This window comes from Musca domestica, unplaced genomic scaffold (genome assembly GCF_030504385.1).
Source record: "Musca domestica strain aabys unplaced genomic scaffold, Musca_domestica.polishedcontigs.V.1.1 57, whole genome shotgun sequence".
NCBI classification, from domain to species: Eukaryota; Metazoa; Arthropoda; class Insecta; order Diptera; family Muscidae; genus Musca; species Musca domestica.
In genome coordinates this window covers 4,106,280-4,124,250 of record NW_026712358.1, presented here as the reverse complement: position 1 = coordinate 4,124,250, position 17,971 = coordinate 4,106,280, and the positions used below count along the sequence as shown (strand labels likewise).

The 17,971-nt window shown below is 36.6% G+C and overlaps 2 protein-coding genes across 2 annotated transcripts in view; both read right to left on the bottom strand.

Moving 5' to 3' along the window:
* LOC101899504 (uncharacterized) overlaps positions 1–17,971 on the bottom strand; it is a 34,717-nt gene that overhangs the window by 14,897 nt on the left and 1,849 nt on the right. Inside the window, exons 2-8 of the mRNA XM_005192043.4 lie at positions 15,586–15,947; positions 12,221–13,230; positions 11,876–12,155; positions 10,029–10,352; positions 9,383–9,573; positions 8,124–9,191; positions 2,797–2,890 (exon numbers count right to left, since the gene is read on the bottom strand). Coding sequence (XP_005192100.2) covers positions 2,797–2,890; positions 8,124–9,191; positions 9,383–9,573; positions 10,029–10,352; positions 11,876–12,155; positions 12,221–13,230; positions 15,586–15,867 — 3,249 coding nt within the window. The 5' untranslated portion in view covers positions 15,868–15,947. The remainder of the gene's footprint in view (positions 1–2,796; positions 2,891–8,123; positions 9,192–9,382; positions 9,574–10,028; positions 10,353–11,875; positions 12,156–12,220; positions 13,231–15,585; positions 15,948–17,971) is intronic.
* LOC101899830 (sterol carrier protein 2) lies at positions 7,971–11,069 on the bottom strand. The gene is made up of 4 exons (XM_005192045.4): positions 10,864–11,069; positions 10,029–10,352; positions 9,383–9,573; positions 7,971–9,191 (listed from the first exon to the last, which is right to left on the bottom strand). Exons 1-4 carry the CDS (start codon positions 10,906–10,908, stop codon positions 8,120–8,122), a joined length of 1,632 nt encoding a protein of 543 aa, XP_005192102.2. The 5' UTR covers positions 10,909–11,069; the 3' UTR covers positions 7,971–8,119.

The window sequence follows — 17,971 nt, the reverse complement described above, 5'->3', positions numbered from 1 at the left end:
GATAAACCGTGATTATCCATTTTAAGTGTTCAATTTCGGAATAAAAACGGATAAAGATTGGTATGTGAACCCACTTTAAAAAATAAATTTAGTACTCGTACGAGGATTAAATTCAATTCCATTTTACCTTCGTTATGCGATCCATTCCGCTTTATGCATCTTTTTCAGATGTTGATTCCGTTTTGAACACCATTCTATATGCTAATTCCTTTTTGGTCTTTTCTATGGTAATTTCGTTTTGTGAATTTTAGCCGAAAGTCGACTTATGGATCCCTAGTGTTAGTAAAATGGACGACGCGTTGAAATAGAATTGCAAAAATTAAAAAGTAAAATAATTCACTAATTAATTGCAAATATTGAAAAAATATATATATAAAATAAGAATTAAAATGTACAGCAATTAACTTTCGATATATAGAATGAAACGCGATGCATTTGTGGACGTGATGAAAAACAAAGAATTGTGACGCAGAAGAAAAGAATGTATTACAAAGAAAAAAGTGGAAATATTTAATTTAGCAAAAACAAATGGACGGAACAAAGATTTGGTGAAAAATTCCAGTGAAAGAGAAAAAGAAAATATATCGGTCATAAATTGCGCGCTATATCATATGCCGCGTTGAGACCGAGGCGGTCAAAATAAATCGATTTTTTATTCTTTTCGCTGCTAGCTTGCTTTGGTACATAACTTATAACAACTTACTTACCAACAAGCTTGCCATCCCAAAAGGTTTAGTTGTGTGTTTGACGCATTTACTACGTGCCGACGAAAACGTCGTAGGGAAGAAGTGGCGCGCAATGTCGAATATTGTGGAAACTCAGGTGACGTCGTCTACGTCGCAGCAGCAAGAGCAAAAAAAACAACTGACACGAGCGATGGAAAAGAGGAGAAGCAGCAACAAACAAAAGCAGCGGAGTCAGCGACGAATACCAAATAAATATTCAAAATGTTGCCGGTGGTAAAGACAAAGTCGCTGTAAAAGCAGAAGATACTCGTGGATTAGATGGGAGTTGTGATACAAATTCTCAAAAGAGATCCAACGAAGGTAGTCGAGACAAAGAAGGGAGACATATTTCCAAAGGACAAGTAATAGATTCAAAGTCGGCAAAATCATTAACGACAGCATCTGAGGATAACATTGCCTTGTCCAAGGAACGAAGCGGTGACAAAGGTAAGCCAAATATAGAAGTCACTAATGAATATTTTCTTGATTTTTACTGAATATTTGTAGACAAATCACACAAAGAAGAAAAAAGAGAGAAAGACAGAGACCGGGATCGTGATCGTGACCGTGATAGAGACCGGGATCGAGAACGAGAACGGGACAGAGACAGAGATCGTGAAAGGGACGGTTACAAAAAGTCCAAAGACAAAGGCGATCGAGACAAATCACATAGCTCCCACAGTAGGGACAAATCTACGAAAAGCTCTTCAGAACGAAGCAGCTCATCAAAGTCGAACCTCATTCTTCAAGTGACCATCACAGGGATGTACATCATAATAGTGATAAATCAAGGACTAAAAATGGTGCGAGCGGCAGTACATCAACGCCAGTTAAGGATCCGTCGTTGGACAAGGATAAAGTAAGATTGTTTTTAACAATTAAACTTCAAATAATTTTGGTTACTTTTAAAAATGTAGGCTGCATTATTGTCCTCGCATCTACATCAGAAGCTAGCAGTCGTAGGAGAAGTTCAGAAGTAGCAGATGTAGCCAGAGCAGTGGATTCAAATTAATTGCTTAATATAATGGGTGAAGCGGAGAGCGAGAAAGGCAAGTCTATAGAACAAGACCTCCCATTAACAAATCTTGGTGATACACATGATACAACAAATCTTGTGATGCATTAAAGAGGATAACCAAAACAATGTACGCGATTATCCCATAACAAATAGTAAAGAAGAAAAAATGGAAAAAGAAAAGGAAGAAATAAGCAATCAAAATGAGGGGAATGTCGCCCTAAAAAAGAGGATGCCAAAGATGTCTTCAAAGCGATCAATTGGAAACTCCAGCTGTTACCATTGCTGTAAATGCTCTCCAATATCTATCAAAGGGAAATAAAACAATCTACTGAAGTCAAAGTAGTACATGTAAAACACAAATGAAGTATCTCGACAACTAAATTTTAATGACGTTGCAGTAACAAAGATGGAAGATAAACTGCACGAAAAGTTTGATCGATGAAATAACGAAATCTGCTGTGGACATCAAGCAAGAAATTCCTTCTAAGTTAACAAGTGCAATAGAAATAAATCGGAAACAATTGTCAAACATTTAAGTTCAGAGACAACTACATCGGACCGAGATTTATGCCAAAAAATTCCTATAAAAGTGGAGACGTTACCAAAACTAACAGAAAATCAACTGAAAATGGAAGTCTTATGATGCCCTCGCCAGCTCACAAAACACCATTTGTGGCAACAACGCGATGCAGCATTCAAATATAAGCACAAACCATCATTATACAGACTCGACATCACATATTTCAATTCACAACCAAAGTGCGCAACATCAAAATCATTCCACTGTTTCCATTGGTAGTGGAGGCACAGTGCCGGGACCTTCCACTATTTCGTCTTCGTCATCTTCATCGAAGTCAGCTACATCTTCAAGAAGATCCTCATCTGGTAGCAGCTCTCATGCACATCACCATCACAACCACAAGTCCTCATCTTCTTCGTCGTCTACAAACACAACTCATCGTCGTCATCTTCTGCAAACAATTCATCGTCGTCTTCGTCACGTAGTAGTCGGGAATGCTCTAGGTGTTACAAACGCTCAAAAATAAGACGTACCAGTGTTGGAACACAATATGTACCGCCACCACCCCAACCAAATGTTACACGGACCAGTCGCAACAATAATCGTGTGCCGCCTGGACTTGAACACCTTAAATATGGACAATACTTCGAAGTCGAAGTTTATCCGAATGGTGGTGCTTCCGTTGTGCATCTGTATCAAGATGAAATTAAAGACCTCCCTCCACATGAAATGGATGAACTGGTGGATGAGTTCTTTGAAGTTTGCTTCGCAGAGGATGAAGAGGGCTATGCACACCATGTAATGGGTATTGTACACGATGCTGCGAGATACTTGCCTGATTATTGCAGCATATGGCAGAAAATTATTCAACACTCACTGTTAAGGCAGGTGTCTTGGGTAGAAATTCAGACATAGAAACCTGCACAATGGCACAGTACTATGAACAGGTTAGTTTGCACCCACTCTAACAATAGAAACCATACAAAGATTGAATTGTTTCAACACAGATAACTAATGAAATATTTTTACATCTTTACAGGTTGTTCGTAATTATTCTCAGGGGACGTTTCGGTATGGGCCTCTGCATCAAATTAGCTTGGTAGGCAAGTACATGAAGAAGTCGGTGGATATTTTCCCGATTTATTGGGAGAATAGAAGAAAACCCCTTCCTAAAAAGGTAACAATTAAAGCAATAATAATATAATATTTAATATATCTCTCTGAACTAACTTATTTTCAGACCATGCCTTGGGGACCATATTCAATATTACAAACTGATCCTCGACTGTCGAACGATGGTCCAATTCTATGGATACGTTCCGGCGAACAATTGGTGCCTACAGCTGAGCTGAATAGCAAAACACCATTAAAGCGTCAGAGGTAACTTAATGAGATTTATGAAATTTCGTGTCAATAAAGTTTGCCTTTCAGGACACGAATTAATGAATTACGAAATTTGCAATACTTACCACGTCTATCGGAGGCTCGTGAAACAATGATAGAAGATCGCACTAAAGCTCATGCAGATCATGTGGGCCATGGGCATGAACGCATTACAACTGCAGCTGTTGGTAAGTTGGATGCGTATTATCTGTCACGCCGTTGACTTATTTTCGGATCTTCAGCAACAACTGCATCTGATTATTATGTTATATTACCATTTAGGTATACTCAAAGCCGTCCATGGAGGCGAATCTTATACCCAGAATCGCATTACCAAAGATGTGGTGGCATTTGCAGCTCAAGATTTTAACCAACTTGTGGGAACATTGCAATTAGATTTGCACGAGCCTCCAATTTCACAATGCGTACAGTGGATTGAAGACGCCAAACTAAACCAGCTACGTCGTGATGGCATACGCTATGCTCGCATTAAATTGTGTGACAATGATATATATTTTTTGCCACGCAATATTATTCACCAGTTTCGAACTGTGACGGCTGTAACCAGTGTTGGTAAATAGATTGAAATCTAAGCAAACTATTTTTAGCTATAGCATATTTTTTCTTATTTCTATAGCATGGCACTGAGGTTACGTCAGTATTATCCGGGTCAAGAGGTCATCAATGAAAAGAACAACCCAGTATTGGCAGAACCTCCACAATACAAAGAGAAGCAGACAATTCTACCAAATCCCATTCTCATGATGACAGTCACACGAAAAAGACCCCCTGCAAACGTAATCATGAGGGTAAAGCTAAAAAATCAGAAACGAGAAGCTTATTGACATGGAAAGTCGTAGTCGCCTGTCCAGTGAGAGTGGAACCGATGACTCTACCACCGCTGTAAAAGATGATCCAGAAACTCCAACAAAAAAGAAACAGTCAACGAAAGAGGAACCCAAAATTGATATGCGGAAAATGGTAATTGAACATAATATGATAAACAAAGTAGTTGGAACAATAGCACCATCACCAAACAAGACAGAGAAGCCGAAAAATCAAAGACAAATGATGGTGAACATGCGAAGGAGAAGAAGGAGAAACGTAAACATAAAGATGAAGGTAGTACTGCAAAATCGACTAAAACTTCTTCGCTGACTCCCAAGAAGCACAAAACTTCCGCCGATGTGGCAACAAGTAGTGAAACAACCTCAACAAAAATCTGTCCACCACCACTGTGGTGCCTATGGCAAATTCCAGTAATCTACCCAGTAATAAGGTTAAACTTCCAGAACCAATAGTGCCTGCATTACCTATGCCTCTAGTACCTCCCACGCCGTTCACACACCGAGAGGCTTATGTGAATAGCCTAAATCAAAAAGAACCAGAAATAAAAATACAAGTACAAATAGTTTCCGATGAACCTCCTCCTCCACAAGTTTCCACATCAGCATCATCAACCCATCTAAGCAGCTTTCAACAACCTCAACCTGCAAATAGCGCAGCACCATCTTCCCAATTGCCGAATATTGTTTCTACATCTACCTCCACCACAATTCAAGTTACTACCATAACTTCCCCTCCATCACCACACCTGCTCCTCCAAACAATATAATAAGCGTTGAAGAAGCCCTTGTACCTCCCCATACAGCAGAGAGCATAGTTGACGATATCATACTATCACAACCTCAGTTGGTAGTAGACCATGAGGAGGAAGTGATCATATCAGAAGAAATTGAAACCACCACAACGCCAATGACAACAGTGGCGTGTTCCAATCAAACCTATCCACCGTTACCACCCTTACCTCCCTTGCCACCACTACCACCACCGCCTCCCACACACACTCCACAGCCTCCGCCACCTCCACCCCCTACACACAGCACAGATGCAAAAGCCATCAAGATATCAAAAGTCTCTTCATCAAGTAGCTCTTCATCAGGAACCCCTTCGAAATCTCAGAAAAGTGCTTCAAAGTTTCCTCCAATAAGCACAATAATCTTCGGCGGATCTCATAAGTTCCATATTGGCGTGCATGGATAGTCGAACAACAAGCAGTTCAACTAGTGGCACCAATTCATCAAGTAGCAGCAGTACTTCATCATCTTCGTCCATAAGTTATACATCTTCCTTGCATTGAGTTGCCATCGATCCGGCCAAAGGGAACGAAATATTTTTTGAGTTAATTGTAAATTTTGTTAGGACTACATTTTGAACTTCAATGGGCATACATCATCATCATCATCTCAATTGAAAAGTTATGTATAATTGAGACAAGATTAAGATTGGTTTTATTCGCCAACTTTTGGTGGAAAAAGAATCTTTAGTTTAGCCATAACTTTCCAAATACTTTTGGAAGGGTAATTCATTTCGAATTCAATATAATATTATATTGTGTTCGCATTGTCTGAACTAGAACTGTTCCATATTCCTTTGTTTTCCTCAGATCCTATAAAACATTTTGTAGTTTTTACTGTTTATAGAATTATGTATGTACATAAATATATATTTTAGACATATTGTATTTTATCTCAAGTTTATGCTTCACTAACATGATCCTAATCATTCTTTTCATTTCCTGTCCAACTATTAAAATTTGTTCATATTTATTTTATGGTATATACGTTGGATAAGCAACATATTAACTAAACACTTTTATTTATTAAACTCGTTTCCTTTTATCGATTTCTAATTACTCAAACATTAGATCTTGTAATCCAATATACTTTGAAGTCATCTTATCACAGTTATTGTTCAAAGCTATACGCATACACACCCATAACATCAACAACATGGCACATTTCTTTTAATATGTGTTAAAATTTTGTATAACAATGTACACTTATATAATTATACATAATAGGTCCATAAGTTATAAACAATATAAATACGTTATATATTTGTATGGTTCAGATATCAGTTAGCAAAATCGCTTGTTGTCGATGTGTGGGTGCATGCATCCATCCATCGCTCACTGTGTTGGATTTTTTTAAACACACTCAGATATATTTTGCACTTTTCAAACATACAAACAAATCAGCCAGCAAAACAAAAATCAAATCAAACTTTTATTATTTACCAATAAGACAATGAATGGATAGCAGAACAAATATGTATGTAAGTGAATACATATATATATCGCAGAGAAACAGATAAAAAACAATAACATCAATTTGAAGCACACGATATATAACATAAATATATATATATATATTATCTCACTGTCAAAACAAGAAGAGATATAAGTGAGAATTAAACGGCATAGCGTATAATACACAAACATATTTAAGAAGTAGTCTTAAGACCATAAATAAATAAATAATCATACTGTAGTTGTAATTTTGGCTGTTTGATTTAACCAACGGAATTCCTGACCATTAACCAGAATTTAAATTCAACCACAATGTATGGGGTGAGATAAAAAAAAACTGCAACAAAGTCAAACGCCATAATTTTTACATTTTTTTTTAATTTTATTGAATGAAAGCAAAAAAATAGCATCAAATCGGTCAACCTTGGCACGAGTTATGGTCTTCAAACGGCCAATGAAACCGTCACACGCTGCCCGAATGTTGCTCAGCGGTATTTTGGCCCATTCCCGGCTAAGCGCTTGCTTGAGGTGATCGACACTTTGGTATTTTTTAGTGCCAGCTTTGCTTTCCAAAATATTCAATAGTCCAACAGACTGGTATTCGGCGATTTTGGTGGCCATTGTGCGTTGGAAATAAAGCGAGGAACCGCATTTTGTAACCATTCTTGGGTGGCGCGTGCTGAGTGCGATGGTGCTGAGTTCCGTTGGAATGTCCAAGGTCTGCGGCCAAAATGTTTGCATGTCCAAGGCTTTAATACACCCTCCAGAAAATTTTCGCGATAATATTCGGCATTTATTCTGATGCCAGGGTCGATTAATTAAATTAGTTCACCACTTTCGGTCAAGCGAAGCAACTCTTTAGCACTTTTTAGACTATTTTCACTGCGACGCGGGTTTGATCAAGTCGCTTCCTTAATTTTGGAACCATTCCTGATGATGCTGCTGTTTTCTTCCGTCCACTCGGGCTACGCTACCAGTATCACGGTGATACGAGACACAAAAGATTTATTCACATTTAAATGCTGGATTGCTCTAACAATAGCCACTTGTAAAGAAAACACACTATCACGCTTAAATTCCATCACGAAAATTTTTTTCTGGAAAATTCTCACCAAAATGCTTTTGTACGCTTGTAAACAATATAATGAGCTGTCACTGAAATAATTTTAACAGGTGGTGCATAGCTGTTTATTACGTAGCATGCAGTTTAGTTATTTAAAAAAGAGTCACAAATTGTTTTCTACATTATAAAAAAGTTTATTTAACAAAAATAAAATGGAATATTCACAATATATCTTATTACTAAATACATACAATCACCTCGTTCTCTTTCATTTTTATTTCCATACATGGACTTCATACAAATAACATTTACTCAATATTTACAATTTTGCACGCAAGGTTTCGAAACGGCTTTGAGCGGCGCTTTGAATGTTCATCAGTTTCATGGCTACGCCCATGTTTCCTTGGATTTTAATTTTGCCCTGGAAGAAAGCCTTTTGGGGTGGCAAATTACCAGTCATCAATTCGGTGACATCCTCGTCGGAAACTATGAATGTAACGTCACATTTTTCCTTGCCATTATAGGTGATTTTGCCTTTGCCTTCCTTGGCATTAATAACCCAGAATCCGGTTTTGCCACCTGGGCCATTAGTGACCTTAAATCCATAAATTGCACGTGCCTTTTCGATAAGATTTTCTTCGTCTTTTTGCATTTCTTCATCCAACAACTTCAAGAGTGGTGTAACCTTGAATCCTTCTCCAGTGGGATGGGTTGCAGCAGAAGTCAAATTATTAACGACACCAGCTGATTTGGGGAAACCCAAACGATAGAGAGTAACAACTACAGCACCACCCAGACCCAAATTGTGTTGCAAGGCCAATTTGACATCCTTGACTTGACGTTTTTCAGCCAAACCACGCAATTGCCAGCACAATTCGGCACACTGGGCCAAACCGGTTGCACCCAAAGGATGGCCCTTTGAGATAAGACCACCACTGGGATTGACAACGTATTTGCCACCATAGGTATTATCACCACGATCAATGAGTTCGCCTGCACCACCTTCGGGGCAAAGACCCAAAGCTTCATAGGTAATCAATTCATTGGCTGAGAAGCAATCATGCAATTCAACAACCTGAACATCAGTGGGCTTGTAGCCAGATTTGGCGAACAAACGTTGAGCAGCCATTTTTGTCATGTCATAACCGGCAATTTTCATGAGAGATTTATCTTTGAAAGTTGATTCAGGATCTGAGGCCATTTCCATGCCAACGATTTCAACGGCTTGGTTTTCTAAACCAAAACGATGAACATAGGCTTCGGAAACCAAAATTGCAGCACCAGCACCATCTGAAGTAGGGCAGCATTGCAATTTGGTAAGAATACCCTCGACCACAACAGGTGATTGCATAATTTGCTCCAAAGAGTATTCATCACGGAATTGGGAATAGCTAGAAAGGATTAGAAAGAATACATTAGAAATGCATAATTTATTCTACTAGGTTTTATTAAATTGGAATTTGTGTAGTCAGGGAATGTTTGCGATAAGATAAGCTAACAATGATATGAATGTGTAGAAAGACCTTTATAATGAACTGATGTGGAATTTGTATTGCCATAAAAGAAAAATAAATATACTTACGGGTTGTTGACGGAGTGCTTGTGGTTCTTCCAGGCAATTTTACCGAAATGTTCGGGTTTGGTGCCATATTTTTTCATATGTTCCTTGCCAGCGTTGCCGAAAATTTGAGCAGCCATTGGTCCAGGTCCAATTTCAGCTAATTCGGACATTTCACTAATGTGTCGTTCCATGGGATTGGCACGATCAAAGTACTGAAATGTATAAATTATTAGTAGTAGATGCCTAACAAGGAATACATGATGTACACTGAATACAATTTTGGACATTTGGTAAGAAAAATAATTGGATACTAGATTTAGACGCAATTGAAATAATTTAAAAACCTTGCTGACAGAAATGTTTTAAACATGTTACAGTTTTAACAGATGCTTTCTCCATAATATGAACAAGGAACTCCGAAAAATGTATTTGACTGAAACCCCATATTACATTTTTTTTGGTTTTGCTTAAATAGATTGATATATTCTGGGGTACAAATGATATATGTTTAATGTTGATTTCATATTATTAGCTGTAATATATTTATCTAGGCCGTGAAGGATTTTGTTACTAAATAAATGAAATAAATAACATTTTAATACATTTTTAACTTTGAAAATGTAAAAAACCCCAAACTTTCGCTTGTTTCTTATGCTTTAAGTCTTACCTTAGCAGACAACGAACCACGTTCCATTTTCTCAAAACCGAAAGCCAACACGCAATCAGCATTTCCTGATTCAATAATTTGTTTAGCCAAATACAAGGCACTGGATCCAGTCGAACAATTGTTGTTAACATTGAAGACGGGGATTCCAGTCATGCCAACTTCATACAAGGCACGTTGTCCCGATGTAGAATCACCATATACATAACCAACTGTAGCTTGTTGCACTTCATTGTAGGAAATTTTGGCATCAGCTAAGGCTTTGGTAATAGCTTCCTTAGCAAAATCGGGATAATCAACATCAGCACGGCGACCAGGTTTTTCAAACTAAAAATAGTAAAGCAATCAATATAAATGTATTTCCAATTATTACAACAATTTTGGATTACAACTTCATAGAAAATATGTATATAGCAAGAAAATAAATGGAAAAACGAATATAAACAGATGTTATAAAGTTCACAAATAAATTTATATGTTGAACATTGAACTTTCCAAATCACAAGTAACATCGATACTTAAGATAAAGTTAATCTGGAAATGGAGATTACTAGTAGGTATAGGCAACTATTTTTGGATGTCTTTTCTTATCTTTATATACACATTGGCTAATCACACATAAGCCGCAGGAGAGGTCCACAGATGTTAATGGGTGCGACCTCTGGTCATAGGGGAATTTATATTAAAATAATTATCAAAACAATTCCACACGAACAATTTTTGTAAATATTAAGTACAGATCAAAGTTCAATGGAGCTAATGTACTTCATTATCAGTATCTTTGTTTTTCGTTTTATGCACCGAAGATTTGCAACATTTTCGAAATTTACTAACTTACCTTGGTCATACCAACACCAACAACATAAACACGGGTTTTAGCCATATTTCTTTTTTTTTTGGGAATGAACTTTTTTAATGTAGAATGTGTCCAGGAATGGTACTACTCCAGCCGCAGTGCCTTTGTCAAGTGTGGAATTATTTTGCTCTTTGAGAGACGATGTCCCCAATTTATATTTTCACGATTTGTTTAGTGTTTATCGGCGTTACTTTTCAACACGCAAATGGCGCTGTTGACTGTTTACTTGAGTAAATGTCAAAATTCACTATTGTGACTTGAATTTAAAAATGTTGACATTTAAGGTGTATTAAATAAGGTGCATGTTTGACACCGATGCCCTATGCAATGGGTCACCCATTAAGACTAGCCTCTGTTTCATGTTCTATAACAAATGAAATACAAAAATAGATTGAAGAATTAAGCATGTGAAAACGTAAACAAAAATTATGACAGTATGGGTGGTTTTCAATCACAATAGCGGTTTTTAGTTTTGCTTACAAAGCCATATCATATACAAATGAAAATATAGACAACGGAAAGTTAGTTTTGTTTTTTTTATGCAGGTGGCGTACAATACGCTCTTGCATACCAACATTCCGTTTTCTAGATAATCATTAGTCTATGGCAAATCGTTTATGTTTTTTCAGTCACAGAGAACTATGACCCTCTCTAATGAGTGCAAGTAATAACAACTTCAAAATTTTCTAACAAACTAAACGGTTTATTAACTAATAATTATCAACAATATATAAACTAAAAAAATCTATTAACTATAATAACAAATTTCGTAAAAGGCATTACGTGGTGCTTTCTGCAAAATAAATTTTTCTTTGTAATAATTACGATTTTAGTAAAAATGATACATATTGCATTTGATTAGTATGGGTCAGATATTACAAAACTTTTAAATAGTCCAATTTGGTATAAAAATCGTCACTTCTGCTAAATGTGAGTGGGAGTTATCACAAAAATCCTAACATTAGTTTGTATATGAAGTCAGTTTTAGAATTTAATTCGATTTAACTTTAGTTGTCCCTCTATTACGTGTGGCAGTTTTTAATTTGCGCATCAGTAGTCCCCATGTAACGACTGAAGTAAGAACAACCAATCCCAAAACGGTATAAACGTCCAGAGAGTAGTAGACAAAACGGGACATGTATGTGGAGCTGGATTTCAATAAAGGAGCTCCTTCAGTATTGGCCACATATTCCACCCACCAAATAGCTGTATCCAAGGCTGTGTTTGGCCGATGTTTGTAGGCATACGAGATCATTTTGGCATTGTCATAATATCTGAAACATACAAAAAAATATTAATTGCAGTCTGAGTATAGAATAAAACTTTCTTGAAGTCTTACTGTTTTTCCAGGACTTTTTTAATGGCCTTCAAAACTGTGTTTTCATCGATATCTTCATAGTTAAGAACGACACCCATGCCGCGTTGTTTCATTGCTGCTGCATTTAGGAACTGATCACCGTACATTGGTGTTGCCACTACAGGAACACCACAGTATGCTGCCTCTGAGCTGCCCATGAGACCTGCATGTGTCATAAACACCTTCACATTCGGATGGCAGAGAATATCCCTCTGCGGTAGCCATTTACTTATGTACATATTATCTGGTTTATTGGCCAAAGTTTCGTTTTCCCACTTCCAAATGACACGTTGTTTTAAACGTTTGACCGCTCTTACTATGGCATCCCGCTTGGCAACGGGTAAAGTCTCAGCTTTGATCATAGAGCCCCAGCTTATGAACACCACACCATTATCAGCGTTATCCAAAAACTTTTGTAGATCAACGTCGAGCGGTTTAGCTTTCTGTATGTGTACCCCTCCCAATTCGATTACCGAGGGTGGCAACGGTTTTGCTCCACTTAAGGAAAAATGTTGATTCACAAACATCAAGGTTGTCTCTTTCACCAATTCACCGACTGATGGCACGTCATGGCCAAACTTATATTGGACCAAGGCATCAGCTGCCGGTATGGAAAAAACATTGTACATTAAATTCAAAGCGTGAAAGCTAATCCAATTTGCAATGCGACCACCCAGAGACATATCTTCGGACTGTCCCAAAAACAATGCCGGTATATAAGAAGGTATGATGGGCATGCCCATGCGTTCATAGTGCCACGGCATCATAGCGCAGCTGCTGAGACCAATAACGGGTGCTTGCAACATATGAGCCACACCCATCATGCAATCCGAGTTGAACTGTTCCAGCAATATAACATCGTAGCGTACCTTTTGGCGCATAACTTTGTAGAGGGCTTCTGATCGAAGGGTGTGATTGCATGCCTCCTTACCCCATTCGTAAAGTAAGAAGAACTCCAAGAAGTGATTGTAGAAACGGCGATTTTCAAAAACCTATAAGAGAAAAGAAAATAAAAAATATTTGCAAGTCATTGATAAAGTTGTAACGTATTTATAAGGTGATAAGAAAGAGGTGATGAGCCAGAAACATTATTTATTGATTTTCCACGTTGATGATTAAAAATTCCAGAATAGAGCAGAACGTGAATTTGCATTAAAATGTTCATTGTTGTAGAAAATTTTCTGTAACTGCATTTTGTCAGAGATATAAACGCAATGGCTAAAAAATGTGACTATGTTCACAGGTTCCTTTACCCATTAAACACGCATTTGTAACTGAAAACGTGATAGGTGTTAAATGAAAAGATTTTAAATTCTGGGCAGATGTCTAACGGATCACATGTCTAGTTCTAAATGTAAATTTCTGATGTTTTAAAAAAAGTATGGCTTGTAGAATTGCAAAGTTCATTGGGGTATAAAATAAATGGTGACAGAATAAAAAGGAACGTTTGTCATTGTATAAAATGTTAAAAGGTGCTGATCTCAGAATAACGAACGTTTTCTGTATTTTATATGAACAAAATTGAAAATTGTCCAACATGAAATCGCTATCAAAATAGATTTAAAAAGCAGTTGGAAGTAGGTTATATAAAATGAATCGCAATTCATAAATTTACGACGGTTTTTAATGAACTGTAGGTATTAGACAATTTTTATGTCAACTATGAAATTAAGAGAAATAAACAAATAAGTATTTATATCCTATATTGTAAGTTTAATTGGGTCAACAATTATGTAACACATTCAAATATTGATCACCGACATTGGAAACTATATATGCATTTTCCTGTCTCGCCGAGCTGAGTCGATCTAGCTATGCCTGCCGTCCGTCCGTCTGTCCATGTTAACTTGTAATCACGCTACAGGTAGCAATTATGGCCCGACCCTCACGAAATTTTGCATGGAGGTGGGGTTATGGTCAGAATATTGCTTATCGAGATGATCGCAAAATATTTAGGGGCTAAAATGGACCAAAAACAGAAAAAGTGCAGTTGCTCTACAGGTCGCAAATATAGACCAATCGACCAGAAAGTTAGCATGGGGCTGGAGCATAGGGCTGGGCAGAAGCCTTCCAATTATGATGGTCATCGAATAATATTTAGTGGGTAAAATAGACCAAAACATGTGTGTTAAATAAAAATCAATTTTATCATTAAAACGCGTATATTTTTAATCCAGGCGAAACCACAAATAGACCAAAAGGTAAATTCTGAGCGTTACGTAGATGTCGATAGTAAATATATCGGATATATGTATATAGCGAAATATATACAATGTGCATATACAAAGGAAGGGGATGTTAGTTAGAATGAATATATCTAAAGAATGGCTGGACCGATTTTTTCAAATTTTATCAATTCAGAATGCCAATAATGAAGTTAATACAGGTTTTGTGATAAGTTTTTCATGTTTTTTATCGCATTCGATTTTTTTAATTTGACTTATAATATTGAAGTACACATTTTGTAACATTTTTTACCTCAGGCACAGGTTGGGGTTATTATATACAGATTGCAATTATCGTCCGATCCCCACGAAAATGTTCATAAGGATAGGGTTTGGCTCAGAAGGGCTAGTTCTATTGTTTTTAAAGGTGGCCGCAATATATTTAGGGGTTGAAATAGACCCACAACTAAAAATGTTCCTGATTTTGCAGCCGTTATTAATGTCACAAATAGAAAGTAAAAGACACGAAATCTCGCATGAAGTTCGAGTTTAGGACAGCGAGTAGAATGGACCACTACTTTTGTGTGAAAAATACCAACATTTCCATTCTACCGAAACGGTGGAAATAACAGACGAAATCCAAAATACAAAAATGCCTTTTTTTATGCTGATTTTGTTGACGAATATAGCCAAATATCGTAGTCAAGTAAATCATATAGATGAGTCTAAATTTGGAGATACAGATATTTGAAGATAATCGCAAAATATTTAGGTGTTCAAATGAACCACGGGCAGAAAAAAATTCCTGATCACACAATTGAATCCTATCGACACCGAATTTTGCATGAGAATAGAGTTAAGGACAGGGAAGAAGTCTAGCATTTTGGATGAGCATTGGATTATATTTAGCTGTAAAATGGATCACAATAACTTACAGCACGACGTAGTGCGTATATATTGGACAAATGGTCCTGGCCAAAAAGCTAAGGATAATATCTACGCAGAGCTCTATATTTGGATTTGGACATAAGGGGACTTCTACCATATTGTGGTCGGCCCCGCACGACTATATCCTCTGCTTGTTTTTTAATATGTTTGTATTGCTTTGTCTTAGGTTATGGTTTGATAGGTACAACATCACAAAAGTCTACCACAATACACACACTAATACAAGAAACTTACCTTCAGATCCACACTGTTTGCTAATGTTTCTTTTCCTGTCAATGGTATGTCGGTATAACCCACTGGTGGACTTTTGTCGGGGAAATGACTTACAACTGTGACATCGTGTCCCCTTTCCGCCAGACCTCTTAATATCGGATGAAAGAAGTGAAAGTGACTGATGCCAGGATGGGGAAACAGACCTAAAATCTTTAAGTTATGTCTTCTTCCATCAACGGTTAATGGCAGGGGACCAATAACAGCTAGTAAAGCCGCAATCCATATTAGAGCTGTAGCCAACATCTGGAATTGCTTGATTATCGAACGGCAGCGGCGATGGTTATGGTAAGCGTGTGCTCAAAAACAGTTGTATTTCATTAAAACTGAAACGATTTGAAATTTAGTTTTATAACTGAATTTGTTGTAGTCATTTTGTTTGTTTGTATTCGGATGTTTTTTGCACTTTTTTGCTAAGTCATGGTGGGCATTTGTTTTTTTTTTTTTTTTTTTTGATTTCTTGTTTAGTCTGATAAAGTATTGCATGTGAGTAAAACGTGTTGCTACTTAGTTATGAAGTGACAAACAATTGATTAGTGCTTACACACATACAAGTTTTTATTGATACAATTTACTATCTGGCGAATGTGACCAATATAAATGTACTCGTAAGAAGTTTTCTTTGAGTTGTTAATTTACAGCAAATATTGCCTCTTAACTTTGTCGCCTAGAAACCAATAAATAATTTAATGGAAAATACATACACACTTATTATAAAATAAATAAAAAATAAAATTATAATAAAATTATAAATAAAGATAAAATTATGATAATATTGGTATCTATGTTTTCAAAATGGTCTTTTAGTTACTCATGGGTTTTTTCATATCCGAATTCCTTATAACCTATCATCTTATTATCCCTAAAACATCGATATTTTTATACGAAAGTTGTAACTACCCGGACCGGACGTTTTTTTATTCTCTATATAAATACATACACCTATATAAGTTTAGGTTTTTATTAACTCATAACTGCTTGATTGATCATTGATCACTCTTCATAGATTGAAAGCTCACATGCTATCCATTCCTCAAATATTTGCTTTTTCGAATCGAAATCCATTTTGGGAGACAATTCAGGAAAATCATGAAATAATGTTAATTACGACTAAAATGCACGCCATAACGGCATTTAGCTACGATTAAATATTTTGCAACGAAAAACAAAAAAAAAACTGTGCACAACTGTAAAACTTTTTCAAGTGCATTCAATTTGTAAATTTGAATTAACTTGAGGGGAATAGTTGCATGTGCAGGCAATCTGTTACGTGAAAGCTATTTTTTATTGTTGTATTTTCACAGATAACTAATAATTTTACAATTGCAAACAACAAAGTAAGCGGGAGAAATTATTTTCCTTTCAAGATAACAAGCCGGGTGATTGTTATTACAACGGCACGTACAAAAGTAGAACTGAGATGATGGCATGGCTTTTTCCATTTAATCTAACTGGATCAGGTACACAGAACCCAAAAGGTGTAACGCTGAAAACGTATCAAAACAGCGAAATGCGTCGCATAATGATGAGTGCGTGATAAAGTCTCACTGCAAATTTCAGATCATTAAGCTCGTCACAAAAGAGAAATCAGCAGAAATTCCGCTGAAAAATGTTTAGTAAATTATCAAAATCCCGAATATAGAATAGTAAAGTTATAAGAGGTATATACGAAGATGTGGACCTTCATAGGTAATTTTCTGTCATAGGAAGTGGTACCCATTACGAACAAAAAAAAAAAAAAAAAAAAAAACAAATTTGAAACAATTCCGAAAATGTGGTTTAAATCGTGACAATACTATGGCTTAATATGTTTTAAAAAACGATTCCCACGAAAATACCAAAAACCGATTGAAATAATATAAACAAAAAGAATAGTTCTAAAATTAACGACGTATATCTATTTTGAATTTGTTATTGTTTAAAATCGTTAAAATTTATACCAAGGTTAAAAAATTTTGAATATTCATGAAGCTCGTGAAATACGAAATTAACATCCGATTCCATTCAGACTTGGCTTGATCTGTTATAAAGATGGTAGATATCGGACCATTCCTTCTTGTACCACCTCCAGCAACATATGCAGAAATAGTTCGAAAAGTAAAGAAGCGACTTGATTGAAACCCGGGCCGCCATAACAGTCGTTGGTTGCCCTCCGCTCTTATTAATCGACCGAAGCATTAGAATAAATGGCGAATATTATCGCGAAAATATTCTGGTGGGTGTATTAAAGCCTTGGGCATGCAAAAATTTTGGCCGCAGACTTTGGACATTCCAACAGGACTCAGCACTATCGCACTCACCACCTATGAATGTTTACAAGGTTGGCACTAAAAAATACCAAAGTGTCGAT